We start from the raw sequence: 20,429 nt of genomic DNA, 5'->3' as shown, positions 1-20,429 counted from the left end.
AGGTTAAGGGGGAAGGGGAAAACTTATGATCTTCTGCACTTAAGTGCGCATGGGTTTGAACCCCATAGCCAACATGTCCTTCAATTACTCTACTTTTTTCTGTGCGGTAATTTTTGTTTAATCTTCTGTACATAAGTGCGCATGGTGAATTTCTCCATAAACGTATCAGGCTTTTTCTAAGGTTAAGGGGAAGACTTAAGATCTTTTGCACATAAATGCGCATGGGTTCAAACCCCATAACCAGCATGGCCTTCAATTTATCTATAAACATTTGTTAGCTAAACTAGCTAGTTTGCCCGAGAGTTTAAGGGGGAAGACTTAATCTTCTGCACATAAATGTGCATGGGTTTGAACTCCATAGCTAACATGTCCTTGAATTTCTTTATAAACGTATCTTACAGCTGACTTTTTCTGTGTTGTAATTTTTGTTAGCTAAACTAGCTGGTTTGCCCAAGAGGTTAAGGAGTAGATCTTCACCACTTAATTACGCATGGGTTCGAACCACATAGCCAGTATGTCCTTGAATTTCTCTATAAATGCATCTTACGACTCACTATTTCTGTGTTGTCATTTTTGTTAGCTAAACTAGGTGGTTTGCTCGAGAGGTTAAGGGGCAAGACTTAAATCTTCGCACATAATTGGAACCCCATGACCAGCATGTCCTTGAATTTCTCCATAAGTGTATCTTGACTTTATTTGTGTTGTAATTTTTGTTAATTAAACTAGCTGGTTTACCTGAGAGGTTAAGAAGGAAGACTTAAGATCTTTTGCACATAAGTGCGCATGGGTTCAAACCCTATAGTCATCTATATAAATGTATCTTGACTTCTTTTGAGTTGTGATTTTTGATAGTTAAACTAGTTGGTTTGCTCGAGAGGTTAAGGGAAGATTGTATCTACGAATGACTTCTTTTGTGTTGTGTTTTTTTGTTAGTTAAACTAGCTGGTTTGATCGAGAAGTTTAAGGGGAAGATTTAAGATCTTCTGTACATAACTGCGCATGGGTTTGAACCCTAGAGCAAGCATGTCCGTGAAGAGCTAAAATGCTCTTGAATTTCTCTATAAATGTATCTTACGACTGAGTTTTTATGTGTTGTAATTTTTGTTAATTAAACTAGCTGGTTTGCCCGAGAGGTTAAGGGGAAGACTTAAGATCTTCTACACATAAGTGCGCATGAGTTTGAATCCCATAGCCAATATGTCCTTGAATTTCTTTTTTGTGTTGTAACTTTTGTTAGCTAAACTAGTTGGTTTGCTCGAGAGGTTAGGGGGAAGATTTAAAATCTTTTACACTTAAATGTGCATGGGTTCAAATCTCATAGCCAGTTGGTTTGTTCGAATCCCATAGCCATTATGTCCTTGAATTTCTCTATAAAAGTATCTTACTTTTCCTATTTTGTAATTTTTGTTAGCTAAACTAGTTGGTTTGCCCGAGAGGTTAAGGGGAATGACTTCTTTTGCACATAATTGCGCATGGGTTTGAACCCCATGGCCAACATGTCCTTGAATTTCTCTATAAGCATACTTTATGACTGACTTTTTCTATGGTTTGCCCGAGAGGTTAAGGGGGAAGACTTAAGATCTTCTGCACATAAGTGCGCATGGGTTTGACTTTTTCTGTGTTGTAATTTTTGTTTTCTAAACTAGGTTTGTCCGAGAGGTTAAGAGGGAAGACTTATAATCTTCTACACATAAGTGCACATTTCTAAACTAGGTTTGTCCGAGAGGTTAAGAGGGAAGACTTATAATCTTCTACACATAAGTGCACATGGGTTCGAACTTCATAGCCAACATGTTTTTCAATTTCTCTATAAACGTATCTTACTTTTTCTGTCATGGGTTCGAACTTCATAGCCAACATGTTTTTCAATTTCTCTATAAACGTATCTTACTTTTTCTGTAAGATCTTCTGCACATAAGTGCGCATGGGTTTGACTTTTTCTGTGTTGTAATTTTTGTTTTCTAAACTAGGTTTGTCCGAGAGGTTAAGAGGGAAGACTTATAATCTTCTACACATAAGTGCACATTTCTAAACTAGGTTTGTCCGAGAGGTTAAGAGGGAAGACTTATAATCTTCTACACATAAGTGCACATGGGTTCGAACTTCATAGCCAACATGTTTTTCAATTTCTCTATAAACGTATCTTACTTTTTCTGTCATGGGTTCGAACTTCATAGCCAACATGTTTTTCAATTTCTCTATAAACGTATCTTACTTTTTCTGTGTTAAAATTTTTGTTTTCTAAACTAGTTTGTTTTCCGAGGAGGTTAAAGGGGAAAACTTAAGATTTTCTGCATATAAATGCGCATGGGTTAAAACCCCATAGCCAGCATGTCCTTGAATTTCTCTATAAACGTATCTTACTTTTTATGTATTGAAACTTATATTAGTTAAACTAGCTGGTTTGCCCGAGAGGTTAAGGGGGAAGACTTAAGATTTTCTATACAAAAGTGCGCATGGGTTCGAACCCCATAGCCAGCATGTTCTTGAATTTTTCTATAAATAAATTTTAGTTTGCTAAACTAGCTTGTTGTTTCCCCGAGAACCCCATAGCCAGCATGTCCTTGAATATCTCTATAAACGTATCTTACTTTTTCTGTGTTGAAACTTATATTTGCTAAACTAGCTGGTTTGCCCGAGAGGTTAAGGGGGAAGACTTAAGATCTTCTGCACAAAAGTGCGCATGGGTTCGAACCCCATAGCCAGCATGTTCTTGAATTTTTCGAATTTTTCCATAACCTAGAGAACCCCATAGCCAGCATGTCCTTGAATATCTCTATAAACGTATCTTACTTTTCCTGTGTTAAAATGGGTTCTTTCATGAATAGCTGGTTTGCCCGAGAGGTTAAGGGGGAAGACTTAAGATCTTCTGCACAAAAGTGCGCATGGGTTCGAACCCCATAGCCAGCATGTTCATGAGTTTTTCAATAAATAAATTTTAGTTTGCTAAACTAGCTTGTTGTTTCCCCGAGAACCCCATAGCCAGCATGTCCTTGAATATCTCTATAAACGTATCTTACTTTTTCTGTGTTGAAACTTATATTTGCTAAACTAGCTGGTTTGCCCGAGAGGTTAAGGGGGAAGACTTAAGATCTTCTGCACAAAAGTGCGCATGGGTTCGAACCCCATAGCCAGCATGTTCTTGAATTTTTCGAATTTTTCCATAACCTAGAGAACCCCATAGCCAGCATGTCCTTGAATATCTCTATAAACGTATCTTACTTTTCCTGTGTTAAAACTTATCTTAGCTAAACTAGCTGGTTTGCCCGAGAGGTTAAGGGGGAAGACTTAAGATCTTCTGCACAAAAGTGCGCATGGGTTCGAACCCCATAGCCAGCATGTTCATGAATTTTTCAATAAATAAATTTTAGTTTGCTAAACTAGCTTGTTGTTTCCCCGAGAACCCCATAGCCATCATGTCCTTGAATATCTCTATAAACGTATCTTACTTTTTCTGTGTTGAAACTTATATTTGCTAAACTAGCTGGTTTGCCCGAGAGGTTAAGGGGGAAGACTTAAGATCTTCTGCACAAAAGTGCGCATGGGTTCGAACCCCATAGCCAGCATGTTCTTGAATTTTTCGAATTTTTCCATAACCTAGAGAACCCCATAGCCAGCATGTCCTTGAATATCTCTATAAACATATCTTACTTTTCCTGTGTTAAAACTTATCTTAGCTAAACTAGCTGGTTTGCCCGAGAGGTTAAGGGGGAAGACTTAAGATCTTCTGCACAAAAGTGCGCATGGGTTCGAACCCCATAGCCAGCATGTTCNTGAATTTTTCAATAAATAAATTTTAGTTTGCTAAACTAGCTTGTTGTTTCCCCGAGAACCCCATAGCCAGCATGTCCTTGAATATCTCTATAAACGTATCTTACTTTTTCTGTGTTGAAACTTATATTAGCTAAACTAGCTGGTTTGCCCGAGAGGTTAAGGGGGAAGACTTAAGATCTTCTGCACAAAAGTGCGCATGGGTTCGAACCCCATAGCCAGCATGTCCTTGAATATCTCTATAAACGTATCTTACTTTTCCTGTGTTGAAACTTATATTTGCTAAACTAGCTGGTTTGCCCGAGAGGTTAAGGGGGAAGACTTAAGATCTTCTGCACAAAAGTGCGCATGGGTTTGAACCCCATAGCCAGCATGTTCTTGAATTTTTCGAATTTTTCCATAACCTAGAGAACCCCATAGCCAGCATGTCCTTGAATATGTTTATAAACGTATCTTACTTTTTCTATGTTGAAACTTATCTTAGCTAAACTAGCTAGTTTGCCCGAGAGGTTAAGGGGGAAGACTTAAGATCTTCTGCACAAAAGTGCGCATGGGTTCGAACCCCATAGCCAGCATGTCCTTGAATATGTTTATAAACGTATCTTACTTTTTCTATGTTGAAACTTATCTTAGCTAAACTAGCTAGTTTGCCCGAGAGGTTAAGGGGGAAGACTTAAGATCTTCTGCACAAAAGTGCGCATGGGTTCGAACCCCATAGCCAGCATGTCCTTGAATATGTTTATAAACGTATCTTACTTTTTCTATGTTGAAACTTATCTTAGCTAAACTAGCTAGTTTGCCCGAGAGGTTAAGGGGGAAGACTTAAGATCTTCTGCACAAAAGTGCGCATGGGTTCGAACCCCATAGCCAGCATGTCCTTGAATATGTTTATAAACGTATCTTACTTTTTCTATGTTGAAACTTATCTTAGCTAAACTAGCTAGTTTGCCCGAGAGGTTAAGGGGGAAGACTTAAGATCTTCTGCACAAAAGTGCGCATGGGTTCGAACCCCATAGCCAGCATGTCCTTGAATATGTTTATAAACGTATCTTACTTTTTCTATGTTGAAACTTATCTTAGCTAAACTAGCTAGTTTGCCCGAGAGGTTAAGGGGGAAGACTTAAGATCTTCTGCACAAAAGTGCGCATGGGTTCGAACCCCATAGCCAGCATGTCCTTGAATATGTTTATAAACGTATCTTACTTTTTCTATGTTGAAACTTATCTTAGCTAAACTAGCTAGTTTGCCCGAGAGGTTAAGGGGGAAGACTTAAGATCTTCTGCACAAAAGTGCGCATGGGTTCGAACCCCATAGCCAGCATGTCCTTGAATATGTTTATAAACGTATCTTACTTTTTCTATGTTGAAACTTATCTTAGCTAAACTAGCTAGTTTGCCCGAGAGGTTAAGGGGGAAGACTTAAGATCTTCTGCACAAAAGTGCGCATGGGTTCGAACCCCATAGCCAGCATGTCCTTGAATATGTTTATAAACGTATCTTACTTTTTCTATGTTGAAACTTATCTTAGCTAAACTAGCTAGTTTGCCCGAGAGGTTAAGGGGGAAGACTTAAGATCTTCTGCACAAAAGTGCGCATGGGTTCGAACCCCATAGCCAGCATGTCCTTGAATATGTTTATAAACGTATCTTACTTTTTCTATGTTGAAACTTATCTTAGCTAAACTAGCTAGTTTGCCCGAGAGGTTAAGGGGGAAGACTTAAGATCTTCTGCACAAAAGTGCGCATGGGTTCGAACCCCATAGCCAGCATGTCCTTGAATATGTTTATAAACGTATCTTACTTTTTCTATGTTGAAACTTATCTTAGCTAAACTAGCTAGTTTGCCCGAGAGGTTAAGGGGGAAGACTTAAGATCTTCTGCACAAAAGTGCGCATGGGTTCGAACCCCATAGCCAGCATGTTCTTAAATTTTTCCATTAGCCAGCATGTCCTTGAATATCTCTATAAACGTATCTTACTGTTCCTGTGTTGAAACTTATATTAGCTAAACTAGCTGGTTTGCCCGAGAGGTTAAGGGGGAAGACTTAAGACTGTGTTGAAACTTATATTAGCTAAACTAGCTGGTTTGCCCGAGAGGTTAAGGGGGAAGACTTAAGATCTTCTGCACAAAAGTGCGCATGGGTTCGAACCCCATAGCCAGCATGTTCTTGAATTTTTCTATAAATTTTAGTTTGCTAAACTAGCTTGTTGTTTCCCCGAGAACCCCATAGCCAGCATGTCCTTGAATATCTCTATAAACGTATCTTACTTTTTCTGTTTTGAAACTTATATTAGCTAAATTAGCTGGTTTGCCCGAGAGGTTAAGGGGGAAGACTTAAGATCTTCTCCACAAAAGTGTGCATGGGTTCGAACCCCATAGCCAGCATGTTCTTGAATTTTTCTATAAATTTTTGTTGTTTCCTATAAATTTTTGTTGTTTCACCGAGAACCCCATATAAACGTATCTTACTTTTTCTGTGTTGAAACTTATATTTGCTAAACTAGCTGGTTTGCCTGAGAGGTTATGGGGGAAGACTTAAGATCTTTTGCACAAAAGTGCGCATGGGTTCGAACCCAATAGCCAGCATGTTCTTTTTCTATAAATTTTAGTTTGCTAAACTAGCTTGTTGTTTCCCCGAGAACCCCAGCATGTCCTTGAATATCTCTATAAACGTATCTTACTTTTTCTGTGTTGAAACTTATATTAGCTAGACTAGCTGGTTTGCCCGAGAGGTTAAGGGTGAAGACTTAAGATCTTCTGCATAAAAGTGCGCATGGGTTCGAACCCCATAGCTAACATGTTCTCTTGAATTTTTCTATAAACGTATCTTACTTTTTCTGTGTTAAATTTTTTTTTGCTAAACTAGCTGGTTTGCCCGAGAGGTTAAGGGGAATACTTAATATCTTCTGCATATATGTGTGCATGGGTTCGTACTCCAGAGGTTAAGGGTGAAGACTTAAGATCTTCTGCATAAAAGTGCGCATGGGTTCGAACCCCATAGCTAACATGTTCTTGAATTTTTCTATAAACGTATCTTACTTTTTCTGTGTTAAATTTTTTTTTGCTAAACTAGCTGGTTTGCCCGAGAGGTTAAGGGGAATACTTAATATCTTCTGCATATATGTGTGCATGGGTTCGTACTCCAGAGGTTAAGGGTGAAGACTTAAGATCTTCTGCATAAAAGTGCGCATGGGTTCGAACCCCATAGCTAACATGTTCTTGAATTTTTCTATAAACGTATCTTACTTTTTCTGTGTTAAATTTTTTTTTGCTAAACTAGCTGGTCTTGAATTTTTCTATAAACGTATCTTACTTTTTCTGTGTTAAATTTTTTTTTGCTAAACTAGCTGGTTTGCCCGAGAGGTTAAGGGGAATACTTAATATCTTCTGCATATATGTGTGCATGGGTTCGTACTCCATAGCCAACATGTTGTTGTAATTTTTGTTTGTTAAACTAGTTGGTTTGCCTGAGAGGTTAAGGTTGTAAGACTTAGGATCTTTTACACATAAGTGCGCATGGGTTCGAACCCCATAGCTAGCATGCCGTTGAATTTCTCTATAAATGTATCTTACTTGGTACCATATAGCCAACATGTACTTGAATTTCTCTATTAACTTATCTTATTTTTTTCAGTGTTGTAATTTTTGTTTGCTAAACTAGCTGGTTTGCTCGAGAGGTTAATGGGGAAGATTGTACATAAGTGCGCATGGGTTCGAACCCCTTTACTAAAAGTTTCAAACTTCTTAATGCTATGATTCAATTTTTTCTATGAAGATATGAAAGAATCAAAATCCGATAAGTCGACTCATTCGTATTTATATTGATCATTAGGGGCCTCTTGAATCTTCTATTTACCTATTTTTTTTCTTTGATCTGTGTGTAATGTGACTTTACTCTTGTTCTCTTTACTATTGATAGGAATTCTCTTGTTAAGACCCTATGAATCAATTAAAACCTTAGATTCATCCTAGAACCACAATGATTCAAGAAAAAAACCTTTCCTTTCAAAAAACGTTCCAAAATTCCCTGAGTAAGAACCCTTTTTGTGTGTTGATAGAACATAATAGAATATTCATATTGCCCTCTGAAAGAAATAGAACTGTAAAGGAAATTATTTTGATTCGACTTGCCTTGAGTTGTCTATTTTTTATATCAATTTATTACATTACAATATCCCTAGTTTTTTTTATCTCTTTTGTGGATTGGGAATAGTAACCAATTCCCTAAATCTAAGGAGTTCCCCCAAAAATTGATTTATCTATAATCAAGAATTTCTTATAGAGCTAGAACGACCTCAGAAATTGCAAATACTAATTTGTTAAGAATTAATGGGATTGAAGCTATAGCATCATCATTTGCTGGAATCGAAATATCTGCGAGATCGGGGTCACAATTTGTATCAATTAAACAAATAGTTGGAATTCCCAACGTGATACATTCTTGAAGAGCTCGATATTCTTCTTGTTGATCAACGATTATTACAATATCGGGTAACCCCGTCATATATTTAATCCCACCCAGATATGTTTGCAAGTGAGATAATTGTCTCTTTAACATAGCGGCATCCCTTTTCGGAAGACGGTTGAGTCCCCTCGTCTTTTGTTCCGTTCTCAAGTCCCTGAACTTATGAAGTCTCGTTTCGGTAGTAGACCAATTTGTTAACATCCCCCCGAGCCATTTTTTATTAACATAATGACACCGAGCCCTTGTTGCAGCCCGAGCTACTGAATCCGCTGCTTTATTTTTGGTACCAACAATTAAGAATTGTTTGCCCCTACTTGCTGCATCAAAAACTAAATCACAAGCTTCTGATAAAAAACGAGCAGTTCTAGTAAGATTTATAATATGAATACCTTTACGTTTTGCAGAGATATAAGGTGCCATTCTAGGATTCCATTTCCTAGTACCATGACCAAAATGAACCCGTGCTTCCATCATCTCTTCCAAATGGATGTTCCAATATCTTCTTGTCATTTCTCCCCCACTTCCTTGCTCGCTTTTTTTTTTTTTTGGGGGGGTTTCTAAAGGAATATTGTTATGTTGCCTCGAACGGTGCGCTAATTCTCTGAATCCGGTACCAACGGGTATCATTCCTCCTAGAACAACGTTCTCTTTCAGACCTCTCAACCAATCGATACGACCTCGGAGGGCGGCTTTTGCTAAAACTCGAGCAGTTTCTTGAAAACTTGCTTCCGATATGAAACTTTGAGTATTTAGAGATGCTTTTGTTATTCCCAATAATACGGCTCGGTAACAGATCGCTTCTTCCAAAGCACGCCCTGTTCGTTCCGCTCGCAACAATCCAATGAGTTCTCCAGGTGAAAAAACATTAGACATTCCATCTTCTGAAACCAACACTTTTGATGTTATTTGACGTACAATAATTTCGATATGTCTATTATGGATCTCCACCCCCTGGGATCGATAAACCTTTTGGATCTTATTAACCAAAGAGATACGACTTTGCACTATAGTTAGTTCAGCACCAATCAAAAATCCCCAAGGAATTCCAAGAATTCTTGTTATACGCTCGTTCCAACCCTCAATTCTCTTTTCTAGGTTCATTGATATTGAATCAATCGAACGCACTTCTAATACTTGTTCCACTTTTGGAAGACCCTGCGTTATATCGCCAGATCGTGATTTTTCATATATAAATGTAACTAAGGTATCTCCTTCGTAAAGGATTTCTCCATAATGTCGATGAACAGTTGCTCCTGAAGTGGCCAAATAAGGCTTAGCTGATCTTATTACTACAGAATCAACTTGAACAATTATAATTTGACCCGATTTTAGGTGTGGTCCATTTTTGGCTATACATACATTTTCAAAAAAAAACTGTCCAAGAACATTTTTTGCTAAGACCCGCATAGAAATATGCTACTGATGTGAGTAAAGCTAAAGCAACAGTAGTATTTATATCATTTGTGACCCGCATAGAAATATGCTACTGATGTGAGTAAAGCTAAAGCAACAGTAGTATTTATATCATTTGTGGGTGCGGCTAACTCTCCGTGAGGTAACTGTATGATTTTCCAAGGTAAAAGAGCCCCTGATCAATTCGAAACAAAAATAAATAGAAACATAGTTCCAATAAAGGGAACTCACGGACCATATTCTTCGCCAATTTGGGTTTTGCTCACGTCTCAAATGAATTCAATGACATATTCGAAGAAATTCTAAACGTCATTAGGAATGGTTTGTGGAACCCCTTTATGGCTGACTTTTTCTATGTTGTAATTTTTGTTAGTTAGTGCGCACATAGTTGCACATGAACCATATAGCAAATATATTTTGTATTTTAATGACAAAGAGTCAACATAAGATTTCTCCCTCACTTACATAGAGGAGGCATGCATGCTGTCGAAACACAGTACCGAGGTTGAATCAACTACTGTAGTGTCACGACAATAGATGCCGAGGACTCAATTTTAAGTCATTCGTGTGACGGTGTGCACGGGAGGCCAACATGTGCCCCCGCCAATGCAACAAACCTAAGTGGGTGTTATATGTGGGGGCAGCGATGCGTGACGCCCAGGCAGACGTGCCCTCGACCAGAAGGCTCTGGGCGCAACTTGTTTTCAAAGACTCAGTGGTTTGCGGGATCCTGCAATTCACACCAAGTATCGCATTTCTCTACGCTTTTTATCAATGAGAGAGCCGAGATATCCGTTGCCGAGAGTCATTGTCAATAATACGACAAGAATTCTTTGCCCCTCTTATACCAAGACTGGGGCAAGCGGCAAACTTATTCGTTTGAGCTCCATGGCGTGACTTGCGCCGGTTTTTGTTTAGGCATTAGAGGGGGCACGAATGCTCCCCCCAATACAAAAAGTTTGTAAATACATTCACGGGTCGTGATGTTTAAGCATCGACAATGATCCTTCCACAGGTTCACCTACAAAAACCTTGTTACGACTTCTATTTCCTCTAAATGATAAGGTCCAATGGACTTCTCGCGATGTCGCAGGCAGCGAACCTCCCACATCGCCACAATCTGAACAATTCACCGGACCATGCACCGCCCACATTACATTTTATCTTCAATATATTAAAAATTCTCAGAGGATGGAGGGTTATCAAACTTACTTGAACTCGTCCCATTCATCCATTGACTTTTAACTCTCAATTCGTTCAATAAGATTGTTTCAAATCTTCCTATAAGGCTTTATTCGATTCTTTCACGAATTTTGTTCCACATATTGAAGTGACGCTAATGGTGTAAAAATCTTCTTCAGTCAAGCTAGATACAAGCTCAATTTTGAGTAACAAGTTTAACCTAAACGCACTTTTGCAAGCTCGAACGAGAACTTATTATCCACTAGGTATTAGCTCTCGAGTCCTTTATGAAAGTTGCTCAAAATTCCCTACAAGGTTGTAGGAACAAGAACGGGGTCGTTTAGTGCCATGCAGAGAAAGAATTTCTCAATTTACAGTAGTGAGGCTTACTCGAGAGAATTGTTGTTTATGGTCTCTAGTGATCGAATTTCTTTCTAAAAAAACTATCTCAGAGGATTGTTGCTTATGGTTTCGAGTATTTTATTCACGTTGTAAATTCGATTTCATATTAAAATATTATAATTAAGATCGGTCTAAAATCTCTTTTAAGGTTTAAAGGTTTTTATGAAAAAAGTTGAAAAATTTTCGACGTATCAAACTTGAAAACATCGATTGAATTTTCAAGAAGACGAATAATCAAGCCATGTACTTATTTAAAAACGTTACTTAGTAGAATATCAATAATTCAATACTCATCTAAAAATATCAACAAACTAAAGGCCGAACAAAAAATATCAATAAGAGCGAAGTTTAAAATTCAACCTCGAAATCAAGACCTACTACACATCCGAGAAAGAAGAATTAGCTTATTGATACATATTCAAATTCATTTACAAACTAAAATTTTCAAACAATATGAATATGAACGTATTATCGATATTTTATCGACCTTTTATAAAATTAATATATTTACGTCGAGGTTTAAAACTTGGAATTAAAATTAAAAAAAAATAATAATTACAACAACATGACATAACTGCTTACGACAGAAATCTACCGACGTTGGTCCTAAAAGAATTTTGGTGTGAATTTGGAACAAAGCAGCGAGAAATTTGCAGACAAACAAAACCAAAAGACGTTTGACTTTGACCAACTTGAACAATTCTTCCAACAAAAAAGAAAGCAATGCTACGTGGAAGTTTATTGGCTTCAGACGGGGATGGTCGGAAAAACAGGGCAAAATGTCAACCATCTCTAATATTACTAATTGTGTTACAATAAATATATTTAATAACTCGAAAATTTGATCGACTCGATCCAATTTATATAGCTTGAACGTTGATGAAATTAATGTCTTGTACGTGTGGCTGCCATGCATATGAGGCTAATAAGACTTTGGTAGGCAAATGTTTCAAGAAAAATTGTTGCTATGGTATTGTTTCCCTCATAAAGTAGCTTATTCACACGTGGGTACTCGTTGTTTAAATTGGGAGCACAAGCAAGTATTCATAATCGACATGTGCATTTCAACCCTAAATTCAAGGAAGAACACGAGAAGAAGGAACATCTTATCTTTTACTTCATCTTGTATGTTATCTTGAGTAGAAAATGTTATATGTGTGTAGTAATCAACGTTCTAGGCTAAACCCATCTCATTTTCCCATCCAGACTCATGCAAGTGTCACCACTTACCTTTTATTAACCTAAATTCTTTGTCTACCTTGCACATCCTGCACCCACTCTCTAATTGTTAATTGTTTAGACGACATCCTTTTATGGCTTGAACCAGCTTGGGTCAATACAACTAGTACTCTTCTAGCTTATCTTAGTAAGCGGGGTACCTACACCTTTATCAATATTGAGCTGCAAACAACGTCATGTCAATAGTTGTTTGGTAACTATTGTTATAGATATTTCCTCGAATGAGATAATTCATCTATTGACTCCCTCTACTAGTTCGTCTATCTCGACATGCTCCAAATCAACCTATATGTGGGTTTCGTCCATAGTTTAAGCTGATGTATGAGTTATTTTTCCACTTAAGAGATCTATCATTATATCTTCCTTTCTCGAGTGACGTAATATGTCCACATCAGGCCACTTACATTATCTCATATTCAACACAGGCTACCTTGTAGAAGTCTAACGCAAACTCTTGATAATATCAAATCAAACCTAAGAAATTAGGCATCTTGGTGATAGTAGTAGAACAAGGCCACTTGATTACTACTTTCACTCTAGCTTGATACCACTTGGTTACTACTTTCACCTTAGTTTGATATCACTTGGTTACTACTTTCGTTCGTATGTATGTATGTATATATATATATATATATATATATGATATTTTTATAAAATTTAAATCTCAAGAAAAGGCAAAAGAATAAGCTGTCCAATATATAATGAATAATTAAAGAATGGGAAAAGGAAAAAGGAGGGATAGGTTAATACTTTTATTGATGTAAAAGACATAATAAACGTGTGGACCAATTTCGGATGTCGTGGTGAGACATCAGATATCATGTTTGTTTAAGGGAAAAAAAAAAAAAAAAAAAACACACTTTACTTTCTCACTTTTGCAAACCCTTCACTTTGCATTTCGAATTCGTCCGACATCAAATACAAATGGTCAGGTTAATGTTAATTTGCAAATCATTTAAATCTCGAATTTTCAAAAGTTTAGCCTAATCTAACTCAATCCAATATTTGTAATTTAGATTGGTTAGTCCGAGTTTGGTTGAATTATCGAATCATATGAATATCCTTACTTAAATTTTAATTTAAGAATTTTGATATAAATTATAAGAAATATTTTTTAATTTTTAATTTAATAAAATGTTAGAAAGGTTTAAATTAAATCTAAGTCTCTATACTTTTAAATATCTAAAATTTATTAATAAATATTAAACAATAAAAAAAGAATAGTGTCTATAAGTTTTTTTTTTTTTGTTATAAATTTTAGATAAATTTTTATTATAATTTTATCAATTTTGAAAAAATTAAAAAATTTCAACCTTAGAATAAAATATAATATAATATTAAATTTATTTTAAAATAAGTTTTTATTATCTAAATATTCGATAATATGATCTCCGTCCACTGATAAAGTTTAGAAAATTATTAAACATTAAAAGTTTATGGATCAAATAAATATAAAATTCAAAATTTAGTAACGAAAGAAAAAAGGATGGATCAATTTTATATTTATTTATCTTTTAGACATAAATTTAAAATTTATGTCAGAAAAAATTGAATTTTAAAATTAAAAGATTAAATTTATAATAAAAAAAAAGAAAGGGAATATTTGTGGTGGTTGTGTGTGAGTGGCAAGAAGGTAATAATCTAAAACAGTAAGGGTAATAGTGAAGCGGGCAATTGGTGAATGGTCTTCCTTAAACATCATCTAATGGCGAAACGATTCCGTTTGGTAATAAAGGGGTTCCACCGCTTTCGTTGATAATATCTGAAATTTCCATCCCAATTTATGAACTCAACTACCTTCTCTCTGGCCATGCCTTCTTCTGGGTATTGTTTTTCTTCCCCTTTTTCTTTTCAATTTTCCTTTACGGCTACTGATGTTCCTACTTTAGTGTGCATTAGGCGACCCTTTATGCTAATTTTCAGCTACTTCTCTTGTTTTTGAGGTGAAATCTTCTTGATTCTTCACTTTTTAGCTGTTTTAATCGCCCCCTTCACCCTTCTTTTTGTTGCTTTGCTTGAGAATATGCGGATCTTGCCCTTGCTTTGGATTCCATAAGCTTGTTCTTCACTGTTTCTATGTCTTTTCATGAGTTTAGCTGATGAATGCAAGATTTCTCCCCCTTTCTATGCTTTTTTACTTGGATTAGTGTTCATGGATTCAGGATTTTGTGTATGAGAAAAGAGGTAAAGGGTATTTTCTGCTTGTTCATATCTGTGTGGAGAGTGAGCTTAAGGGAATCCCTTGATATCTGTTTGAAGGTTAAGCATTAGGACAGATGGGGGTTTTTCTTGTAATGTTTGATTGTTTTCTATTTCCTTTTTCGTTTTAGGACAAATTATCTGATGTCAATTTCCTCTAGGGTTTGTGGTGTATATGTCAATTTCGGTTGGAGGGGGAACGAAGAATTCCTTATAAGGGTGTGGTAACCTGTCCATGGCAGACCTGTTTTAAAATCTTGAGGGGAAGCTTGAAAGGAAAAGTCCGAAGAGGATAATATTTGCTAGCAGTGAGCTTGAGTTGTTACAAATGGTATCAGAACTAGGTATTGGGTGGTGTGTCAACGAGGATGTTGGGCCTCAAGAGGGGTGGATTGTGAGATCCCACATCGGTTGGAGAGGGGAATGAAGTATTGGCAGATGCATTTTAAAACTTTGAGGGGAAGTTCAAAAGGGAAAGCCCAAAGAGAACAATATCTGCTAGCAGTGAGTTTGAGCTATTACAAATGGTATCAGAGTCAGGCACCAAGCAGTGTGCCAGCGAGGACGCTGGGCCTTCAAGAGGGTGGATTGTGAGATACCACATCGATTGGAGAGGAGAACGAAACATTCCTTACAAGGGTGTGGAAACCTCTCCCTGGCAGACGAGTTTGAAAACCTTGAGGAAAAGTCCAAAGAGGACAATATTTGCTAGCAATGAGCTTGAGCTTTTACAAATGGTATCAGAGCCAGACATCAGGCAGTGTGCCAGCGAGGACGTTGGGTTCTCAAGGGGGGTGGATTGTGAGATCCCACATCGTTTATAGGGGAACAAAGCATTCCTTATACTTATAAGGGTGTGGGAACCTCTCCCTAGCAGACTCGTTTTAAAACCTTGAGGGGAAGCCCAAAAGGAAAATCCCAGAAAGGACAATATCTGCTAGCGGTTAGCTTGAGCGGTTACATATTCATTCACATACCGTGTTTGATTTGTGTAGACCTGGCTGATTAAACATGATCATTAAAACGACGTGTTCATGGATAAGAACAGTAGCCTAATGAGTAATTTTGTAGGCGAATTAAGCTCAAACGAAACTGTTCTTGGGTTTTCTGATCACAATACATAGTTTAGGACTCTTTAATGCTTCGAAATCTTATGTGGTAGTACAGAAATCAAATCGTTCTCTAGTTTATGACTCTCATTTTGTGTTAGGCTGCTTTTTCTCAGAATCTCGAAACGATTGATCCTGAAGCATTGAAATAACACGGGTTATTTTGCTGACAAAAGGAGAGAGTCTGTTATAAGTTTCGGATCGTTTTTGTTTTCCACAAGTGTCCTGTTGTTGCTCTGGGGTCAATCTCCAATGCAGGAATCGTCAAGAAAGAAAGTTCCGAACCAATCTCATAGGTTCTACGAACAGCCACCGCAAGAACCTGGGTCGTGTTACTGGCCTCCTATGAACCATGAAGGTGGCTTGTACTCTGATGATGTATTTGAACAAAATCACTTACCATCTGAGGCTTTCAAACAGTACTGCAACCTCGAGTCATCCTCAGGAACTAGTGGTTACCCTCCTCAAAATTCTTCCTCGACTGCTAGCTTCACATCGAATGGAAGCCCTTCTTCGCACCAAGAGTGCCACTCGTACCCGTTAGACCCGTATTATTCTCCCGACAATAACTGTGGCTCACCTGTCAGTAGATCTTGTTTAACAGATGATGCTGCTGATGACTTAAGGCACAAAATCAGGGAATTGGAGACTGCCATGCTTGGACCGGATGCCGATGGGTTTGACATCTACTTGGTCGCTAATCCAGTCGATCCTGTATTGCCTGTGCAAGAAGCAGGGTGGAAAGATGTGGCTGAGATAATGACGAGAAAGGATTTGAAAGAGATGCTTTGTGCTTGTGCACGAGCAATAGGGGAAAACGATATGTTGACTGGTGAATGGTTGGTGTCGGAGCTACGTGGAATGGTCTCGGTTTCGGGTGAGCCAATCCAGCGTTTAGGAGCTTACTTGTTAGAGGCACTTATTGCAAGGACAGCCTCTTCAGGCAATTCTATCTACAAAGCCTTAAGATGTAAAGAGCCTATAGGTACTGAGATGCTCTCATACATGCACATTCTCTATGAAATTTGCCCTTATTTCAAGTTTGGATACCTTTCAGCAAATGGGGCAATTGCTGAAGCCATTAAAGGTGAAAATAGAGTTCACATAATTGATTTCCAGATAGCACAGGGAAATCAATGGATTACATTGATGCAAGCTCTTGCAAATCGACCTGGAGGACCCCCGAAGGTTACCATTACAGGCATAGATGATTCTGCTTCCACTTTTGCTCGAGGAGGAGGGCTCGAGATTGTCGGGAAAAGGTTGTCGCTTTTGGCAGAGTCGTTAATGGTACCCTTTGAGTTCCGTGGAATTGCAGGCTCTGCTTCTGAAATTCAACCCGAAGATCTTAAAGTTCAACCAGGTGAAGCCATTGCTGTGAGTTTTACCTTGGTGCTGCATCATATGCCCGACGAAAGCGTTGGCAGTCAGAATCACCGGGATCGAATCTTGCGGCTGGTCAAGAGCTTGTCTCCAAAAGTTGTGACAGTCGTCGAGCTCGAGTCGAACAACAATACAGCTCCCTTTTATTCCCGTTTCCTCCAGACATTAAAATATTACACAGCTATCTTCGAATCCATAGATGTTACCCTCCCAAGAGATCACAAGGAGCGAATCAATGTGGAGCAGCACTGTTTAGCTCGCGACATCGTAAACATAGTTGCATGTGAAGGAGCCGAAAGAGTCGAACGTCATGAACTTCTCGGAAAATGGAGATCACGGTTCCTCATGGCAGGGTTTAAGCCACACCCCTTGAGCCCATTTGTCAATGCTACCATTGAGGCACTGCTAAAGAACTACAGTGACAAGTACACGCTTGAAGAAAGGGATGGGGCTCTATATCTCGGCTGGTTGAATCAAAATTTGGTAACCTCTAGTGCTTGGATATGACACCTACTTAGTTGTAAAAGGCATCTTCCCACTTCAAACCTATGAACTTATGATCTTTTGATGATTTCATTAGAACTGATATCTGTATTCACTAGAAGAGTTGTTGCTAATTAATACTTATATTTCAAGTATTTGAATTACTTTGTAAAGATACATCTTCTGTGTAACAAATAAAACCAGGTGGTTCATATCATATTTGTACATGTATTGACCGCGAGGTTAGAATTAAGGCTGTTAACACCAGAATAAGATCATAAACAACAAAGGGCACACATATGGAAAGAAAGCAACTGGTGGTGTCTCGTTCTCGTGGCTATGGCCCTGTTAGTATTCTCCCGATGCTCGGCGGATATGGGTGAGACGAATGGTTTAGTGGAACAACCTCCATGCTTCGGCTCTCGCTCAAGCTCTCTCTTGGTCCATGCTGGTTCATACCTCTATTGTGAACACTGAAATATGTTGGGGCTGAGTTTTCTTGAACTACTTCGAAGTTGAAATTGCCATTTGGAGCGAGAGCCTGCTGCCTGTACTCGTTTGATCTATTTTCACCAATGCCAACGCCAAGATCAAGGCTTACGGTGTCCCTGTCTTCGAGTCTATACCTCAATGGTGCGGTTCTCAATGGGCCTGCAGCGTCATGGCTACTAGTTTTTGCAGTGGGGACATCGTGATTATGTTTCCCTTCATATGTAGTTATAACAGCTTTTGGGTCATGAGATGCTCTTTCGACATGTTTTCTGACAGGACATCCAACATTTGTGCACTTGTAATAACTCCTGCATTTTTGGAATTCATAAATAGGTATATATTGACATCAGAACACAGAACCTTCAATGGAAGGGCACAACAGTATGATTGTAGCTAAAATTTGGATACAAAAGCAAAAGCGAGCTAAGTACTAATATATCAGTTTCTTCAACGTATTTACACAGGCAAGCTCCAAAGAATTTCATCAATAATATCACCGGAGCAATAAATATGGGCAACGTTATACTTGAATGTATATTATCTGTAACGGCCCAAACCCACCGCTAGCAGATATTGTCCTTTTAGGCTTTTCCTTTCGGGTTGCCCCTCATGGTTTTTAAAACGCGTCTATTAGGGATTGGTTTCTATTCCCTTATAAGGAATATTTCATTCTCCTCCCCAACCGACGTGGAATCTCACATTATCTTTAAGAAATGTTAAAGATATTTGGCAATGCATCCGATCATCATTAGAAAAAAAAAAAAAAAGAACTTACCTTGGGTTCGGGTTTCCTCTCACTACCTTCTGGCCATATTTGCGCCAGCGATACCCATCATCCAGTATATCAACCTCACTTAAGGTTTGAACCACGACACGCGGTTCCCTAATTGGCCTAACCATTGCTGGGCATGCCTCAAAACCACCAAGTTCCATTTTCCTGATGAATTTGATTAAAACAGAACTCACAAACAGTACAACAAAACAGTGTGCTGCCTTTTCTTATGCACAATACTCGGAGAACATGTTAACTTGTAAACAAGTATACCTCCGCTTCATGATTATGTCATCGTCATCAAGCTCATCAGGATTCTTGCATGGCAGAGTTGTTCCTGCACCTTCAGTGTTGCTATCATTTGCAGCAAGTCGTTCGGGAGTTCCATTTGGCTCAATGGAATGCACTGTCTGAGTGTATATGCTGCACGACCTGTCTAAAATGGAATATAATAGATTAAACAACCATGCTTAACACCCTGTAAATGGATTGAACTTATGAAATATTAAAGATGGAAACTAAATACACAGGTTTATTTCTCTACCATCTTGGCCAGTTAAAGGTGAAGGCTTATCAGGACCATCTTTCACAGAAGCACCTGCAGAATATCGCCGACTTGGCTGAAGCTTAGGATGATCATGAGTACCCTTATAGACAATATCGGTTATTTGTCCATCGTGAGAGCGCTCAAAGAGCTTTTTCACTTCACAGTTAGGATGTGTACATTTATAATAACTACGGGGAAATTCGCTCCCTTTAACTTGCTTCTGTCCATACTTCCGCCAGTTATATCCATCATCAGATATTCTATCTGAAACTACTGGACTGCCACTGCCTTTTGGATCAGATTGTGCGGCCTGAGCCCTGGTATTTGTGTTCAGACTATGATTGAAATCGTCTCCATCAACATCAGGAACAGCAGCCCCTGAGGCAACTGGATCCATCTGGGTTGATCGACTCGAATCATTTGAAATGACATTGATCTCACTTTTAGTCATGGGTGGAGCAGTAAATGGTTGAGGTTGGCCTTGAACTTGAAGTTCACAAGATTGTTCATCTTTTCTATGACTCATATCTGCAGGAACCTTGGAGTAAACGAAAAACATTAGGAAACAAGCACCTAAATTGGGGGAACATCACCACTCAAATCATAGGCTAAACTATAATTCTAGTCTCTACACCAAGTACATTCTTGAAACAAAGAACTTACAGGACATGAGGAAGCTGACATGATAAGACTTCAACTTTATATCTGACATTACAAAGGTAATGTCAACTTTCATATGATGACACGTGACCTTTTAGTTAGTGTTTTAATTGGGGAGTGAAAGTTTGAAGCTAAATTGATAAATTTTCAAAGTATAGTTTTTGAAATGAAACAAATGAGTACAGGACAGAAATGTTAACACTAGTAATGTCCAAAGACTTAAATTGACAGGGAGATTGGAAATAGTAGGAAAAAAAAGTTCAAAGCAAAGAAGAATTAGATGTAAAAAAAAAAAAAAAAAAAAAAAAAAAAAA

General features: G+C 38.0%; 2 protein-coding genes and 21 non-coding genes across 25 annotated transcripts in view; 21 read left to right on the top strand and 2 right to left on the bottom strand.

The window, feature by feature from the left end:
* The first annotated feature begins 2,625 nt into the window (after window positions 1–2,625).
* On the top strand, window positions 2,626–2,708 carry TRNAL-UAA. Its single transcript has one exon. It is a non-coding gene; the product is annotated as a tRNA-Leu (tRNA).
* Window positions 2,709–2,827: 119 nt separating this feature from the next.
* TRNAL-UAA lies at window positions 2,828–2,910 on the top strand. Its single transcript has one exon. It is a non-coding gene; the product is annotated as a tRNA-Leu (tRNA).
* Window positions 2,911–3,054: 144 nt separating this feature from the next.
* Window positions 3,055–3,137, top strand: TRNAL-UAA. Its single transcript has one exon. It is a non-coding gene; the product is annotated as a tRNA-Leu (tRNA).
* Window positions 3,138–3,256: 119 nt separating this feature from the next.
* TRNAL-UAA lies at window positions 3,257–3,339 on the top strand. Its single transcript has one exon. It is a non-coding gene; the product is annotated as a tRNA-Leu (tRNA).
* A 144-nt stretch (window positions 3,340–3,483) lies between these two features.
* On the top strand, window positions 3,484–3,566 carry TRNAL-UAA. The gene has a single exon. It is a non-coding gene; the product is annotated as a tRNA-Leu (tRNA).
* Window positions 3,567–3,685: 119 nt separating this feature from the next.
* On the top strand, window positions 3,686–3,768 carry TRNAL-UAA. The gene has a single exon. It is a non-coding gene; the product is annotated as a tRNA-Leu (tRNA).
* A 144-nt stretch (window positions 3,769–3,912) lies between these two features.
* Window positions 3,913–3,995, top strand: TRNAL-UAA. Its single transcript has one exon. It is a non-coding gene; the product is annotated as a tRNA-Leu (tRNA).
* A 66-nt stretch (window positions 3,996–4,061) lies between these two features.
* On the top strand, window positions 4,062–4,144 carry TRNAL-UAA. Its single transcript has one exon. It is a non-coding gene; the product is annotated as a tRNA-Leu (tRNA).
* A 119-nt stretch (window positions 4,145–4,263) lies between these two features.
* TRNAL-UAA lies at window positions 4,264–4,346 on the top strand. Its single transcript has one exon. It is a non-coding gene; the product is annotated as a tRNA-Leu (tRNA).
* Window positions 4,347–4,412: 66 nt separating this feature from the next.
* Window positions 4,413–4,495, top strand: TRNAL-UAA. The gene has a single exon. It is a non-coding gene; the product is annotated as a tRNA-Leu (tRNA).
* Window positions 4,496–4,561: 66 nt separating this feature from the next.
* Window positions 4,562–4,644, top strand: TRNAL-UAA. Its single transcript has one exon. It is a non-coding gene; the product is annotated as a tRNA-Leu (tRNA).
* Window positions 4,645–4,710: 66 nt separating this feature from the next.
* TRNAL-UAA lies at window positions 4,711–4,793 on the top strand. The gene has a single exon. It is a non-coding gene; the product is annotated as a tRNA-Leu (tRNA).
* A 66-nt stretch (window positions 4,794–4,859) lies between these two features.
* On the top strand, window positions 4,860–4,942 carry TRNAL-UAA. The gene has a single exon. It is a non-coding gene; the product is annotated as a tRNA-Leu (tRNA).
* A 66-nt stretch (window positions 4,943–5,008) lies between these two features.
* Window positions 5,009–5,091, top strand: TRNAL-UAA. The gene has a single exon. It is a non-coding gene; the product is annotated as a tRNA-Leu (tRNA).
* A 66-nt stretch (window positions 5,092–5,157) lies between these two features.
* TRNAL-UAA lies at window positions 5,158–5,240 on the top strand. The gene has a single exon. It is a non-coding gene; the product is annotated as a tRNA-Leu (tRNA).
* Window positions 5,241–5,306: 66 nt separating this feature from the next.
* Window positions 5,307–5,389, top strand: TRNAL-UAA. Its single transcript has one exon. It is a non-coding gene; the product is annotated as a tRNA-Leu (tRNA).
* Window positions 5,390–5,455: 66 nt separating this feature from the next.
* TRNAL-UAA lies at window positions 5,456–5,538 on the top strand. Its single transcript has one exon. It is a non-coding gene; the product is annotated as a tRNA-Leu (tRNA).
* Window positions 5,539–5,604: 66 nt separating this feature from the next.
* On the top strand, window positions 5,605–5,687 carry TRNAL-UAA. Its single transcript has one exon. It is a non-coding gene; the product is annotated as a tRNA-Leu (tRNA).
* Window positions 5,688–5,848: 161 nt separating this feature from the next.
* TRNAL-UAA lies at window positions 5,849–5,931 on the top strand. The gene has a single exon. It is a non-coding gene; the product is annotated as a tRNA-Leu (tRNA).
* Window positions 5,932–6,071: 140 nt separating this feature from the next.
* On the top strand, window positions 6,072–6,154 carry TRNAL-UAA. The gene has a single exon. It is a non-coding gene; the product is annotated as a tRNA-Leu (tRNA).
* A 4,144-nt stretch (window positions 6,155–10,298) lies between these two features.
* LOC111465271 lies at window positions 10,299–10,454 on the bottom strand. The gene has a single exon (XR_002714189.1). It is a non-coding gene; the product is annotated as a 5.8S ribosomal RNA (ribosomal RNA).
* Window positions 10,455–14,203: 3,749 nt separating this feature from the next.
* LOC111500285 (scarecrow-like transcription factor PAT1) lies at window positions 14,204–17,818 on the top strand. Its single transcript, XM_023152007.1, has 2 exons — window positions 14,204–14,294; window positions 15,895–17,818. Exon 2 carries the CDS (start codon window positions 16,031–16,033, stop codon window positions 17,666–17,668), a length of 1,638 nt encoding a protein of 545 aa, XP_023007775.1. The 5' UTR covers window positions 14,204–14,294; window positions 15,895–16,030; the 3' UTR covers window positions 17,669–17,818.
* LOC111500282 (probable WRKY transcription factor 20) overlaps window positions 17,778–20,429 on the bottom strand; it is a 5,607-nt gene continuing 2,955 nt past the window's right edge. For 2 of the 3 annotated variants that reach the window (XM_023152000.1, XM_023152001.1), the window contains exons 3-6: window positions 19,453–19,993; window positions 19,182–19,344; window positions 18,912–19,073; window positions 17,778–18,444 (exon numbers count right to left, since the gene is read on the bottom strand). In XM_023152000.1, the coding sequence (XP_023007768.1) occupies window positions 17,982–18,444; window positions 18,912–19,073; window positions 19,182–19,344; window positions 19,453–19,993 (1,329 nt within the window). In that variant the 3' untranslated portion in view covers window positions 17,778–17,981. Of the gene's footprint in view, window positions 18,445–18,911; window positions 19,074–19,181; window positions 19,345–19,452; window positions 19,994–20,118; window positions 20,287–20,429 lie in introns of those variants that run through there. The other variant, XM_023152002.1, reaches the window with a different exon arrangement.

This window comes from Cucurbita maxima, unplaced genomic scaffold, assembly GCF_002738345.1.
Source record: "Cucurbita maxima cultivar Rimu unplaced genomic scaffold, Cmax_1.0 Cma_Scf00028, whole genome shotgun sequence".
Lineage (NCBI taxonomy): Eukaryota > Viridiplantae > Streptophyta > Magnoliopsida > Cucurbitales > Cucurbitaceae > Cucurbita > Cucurbita maxima.
The sequence above is the reverse complement of the archived record's forward strand: the minus strand, read 5'-3'. Positions and strand labels throughout refer to the sequence as shown.

Coding starts and splice junctions, on each gene's coding strand:
- LOC111500285 (XM_023152007.1), top strand. CDS start 16,031: ATGCAGGAATCGTCAAGAAAGAAAGTTCCGAACCAATCTCATAGGTTC.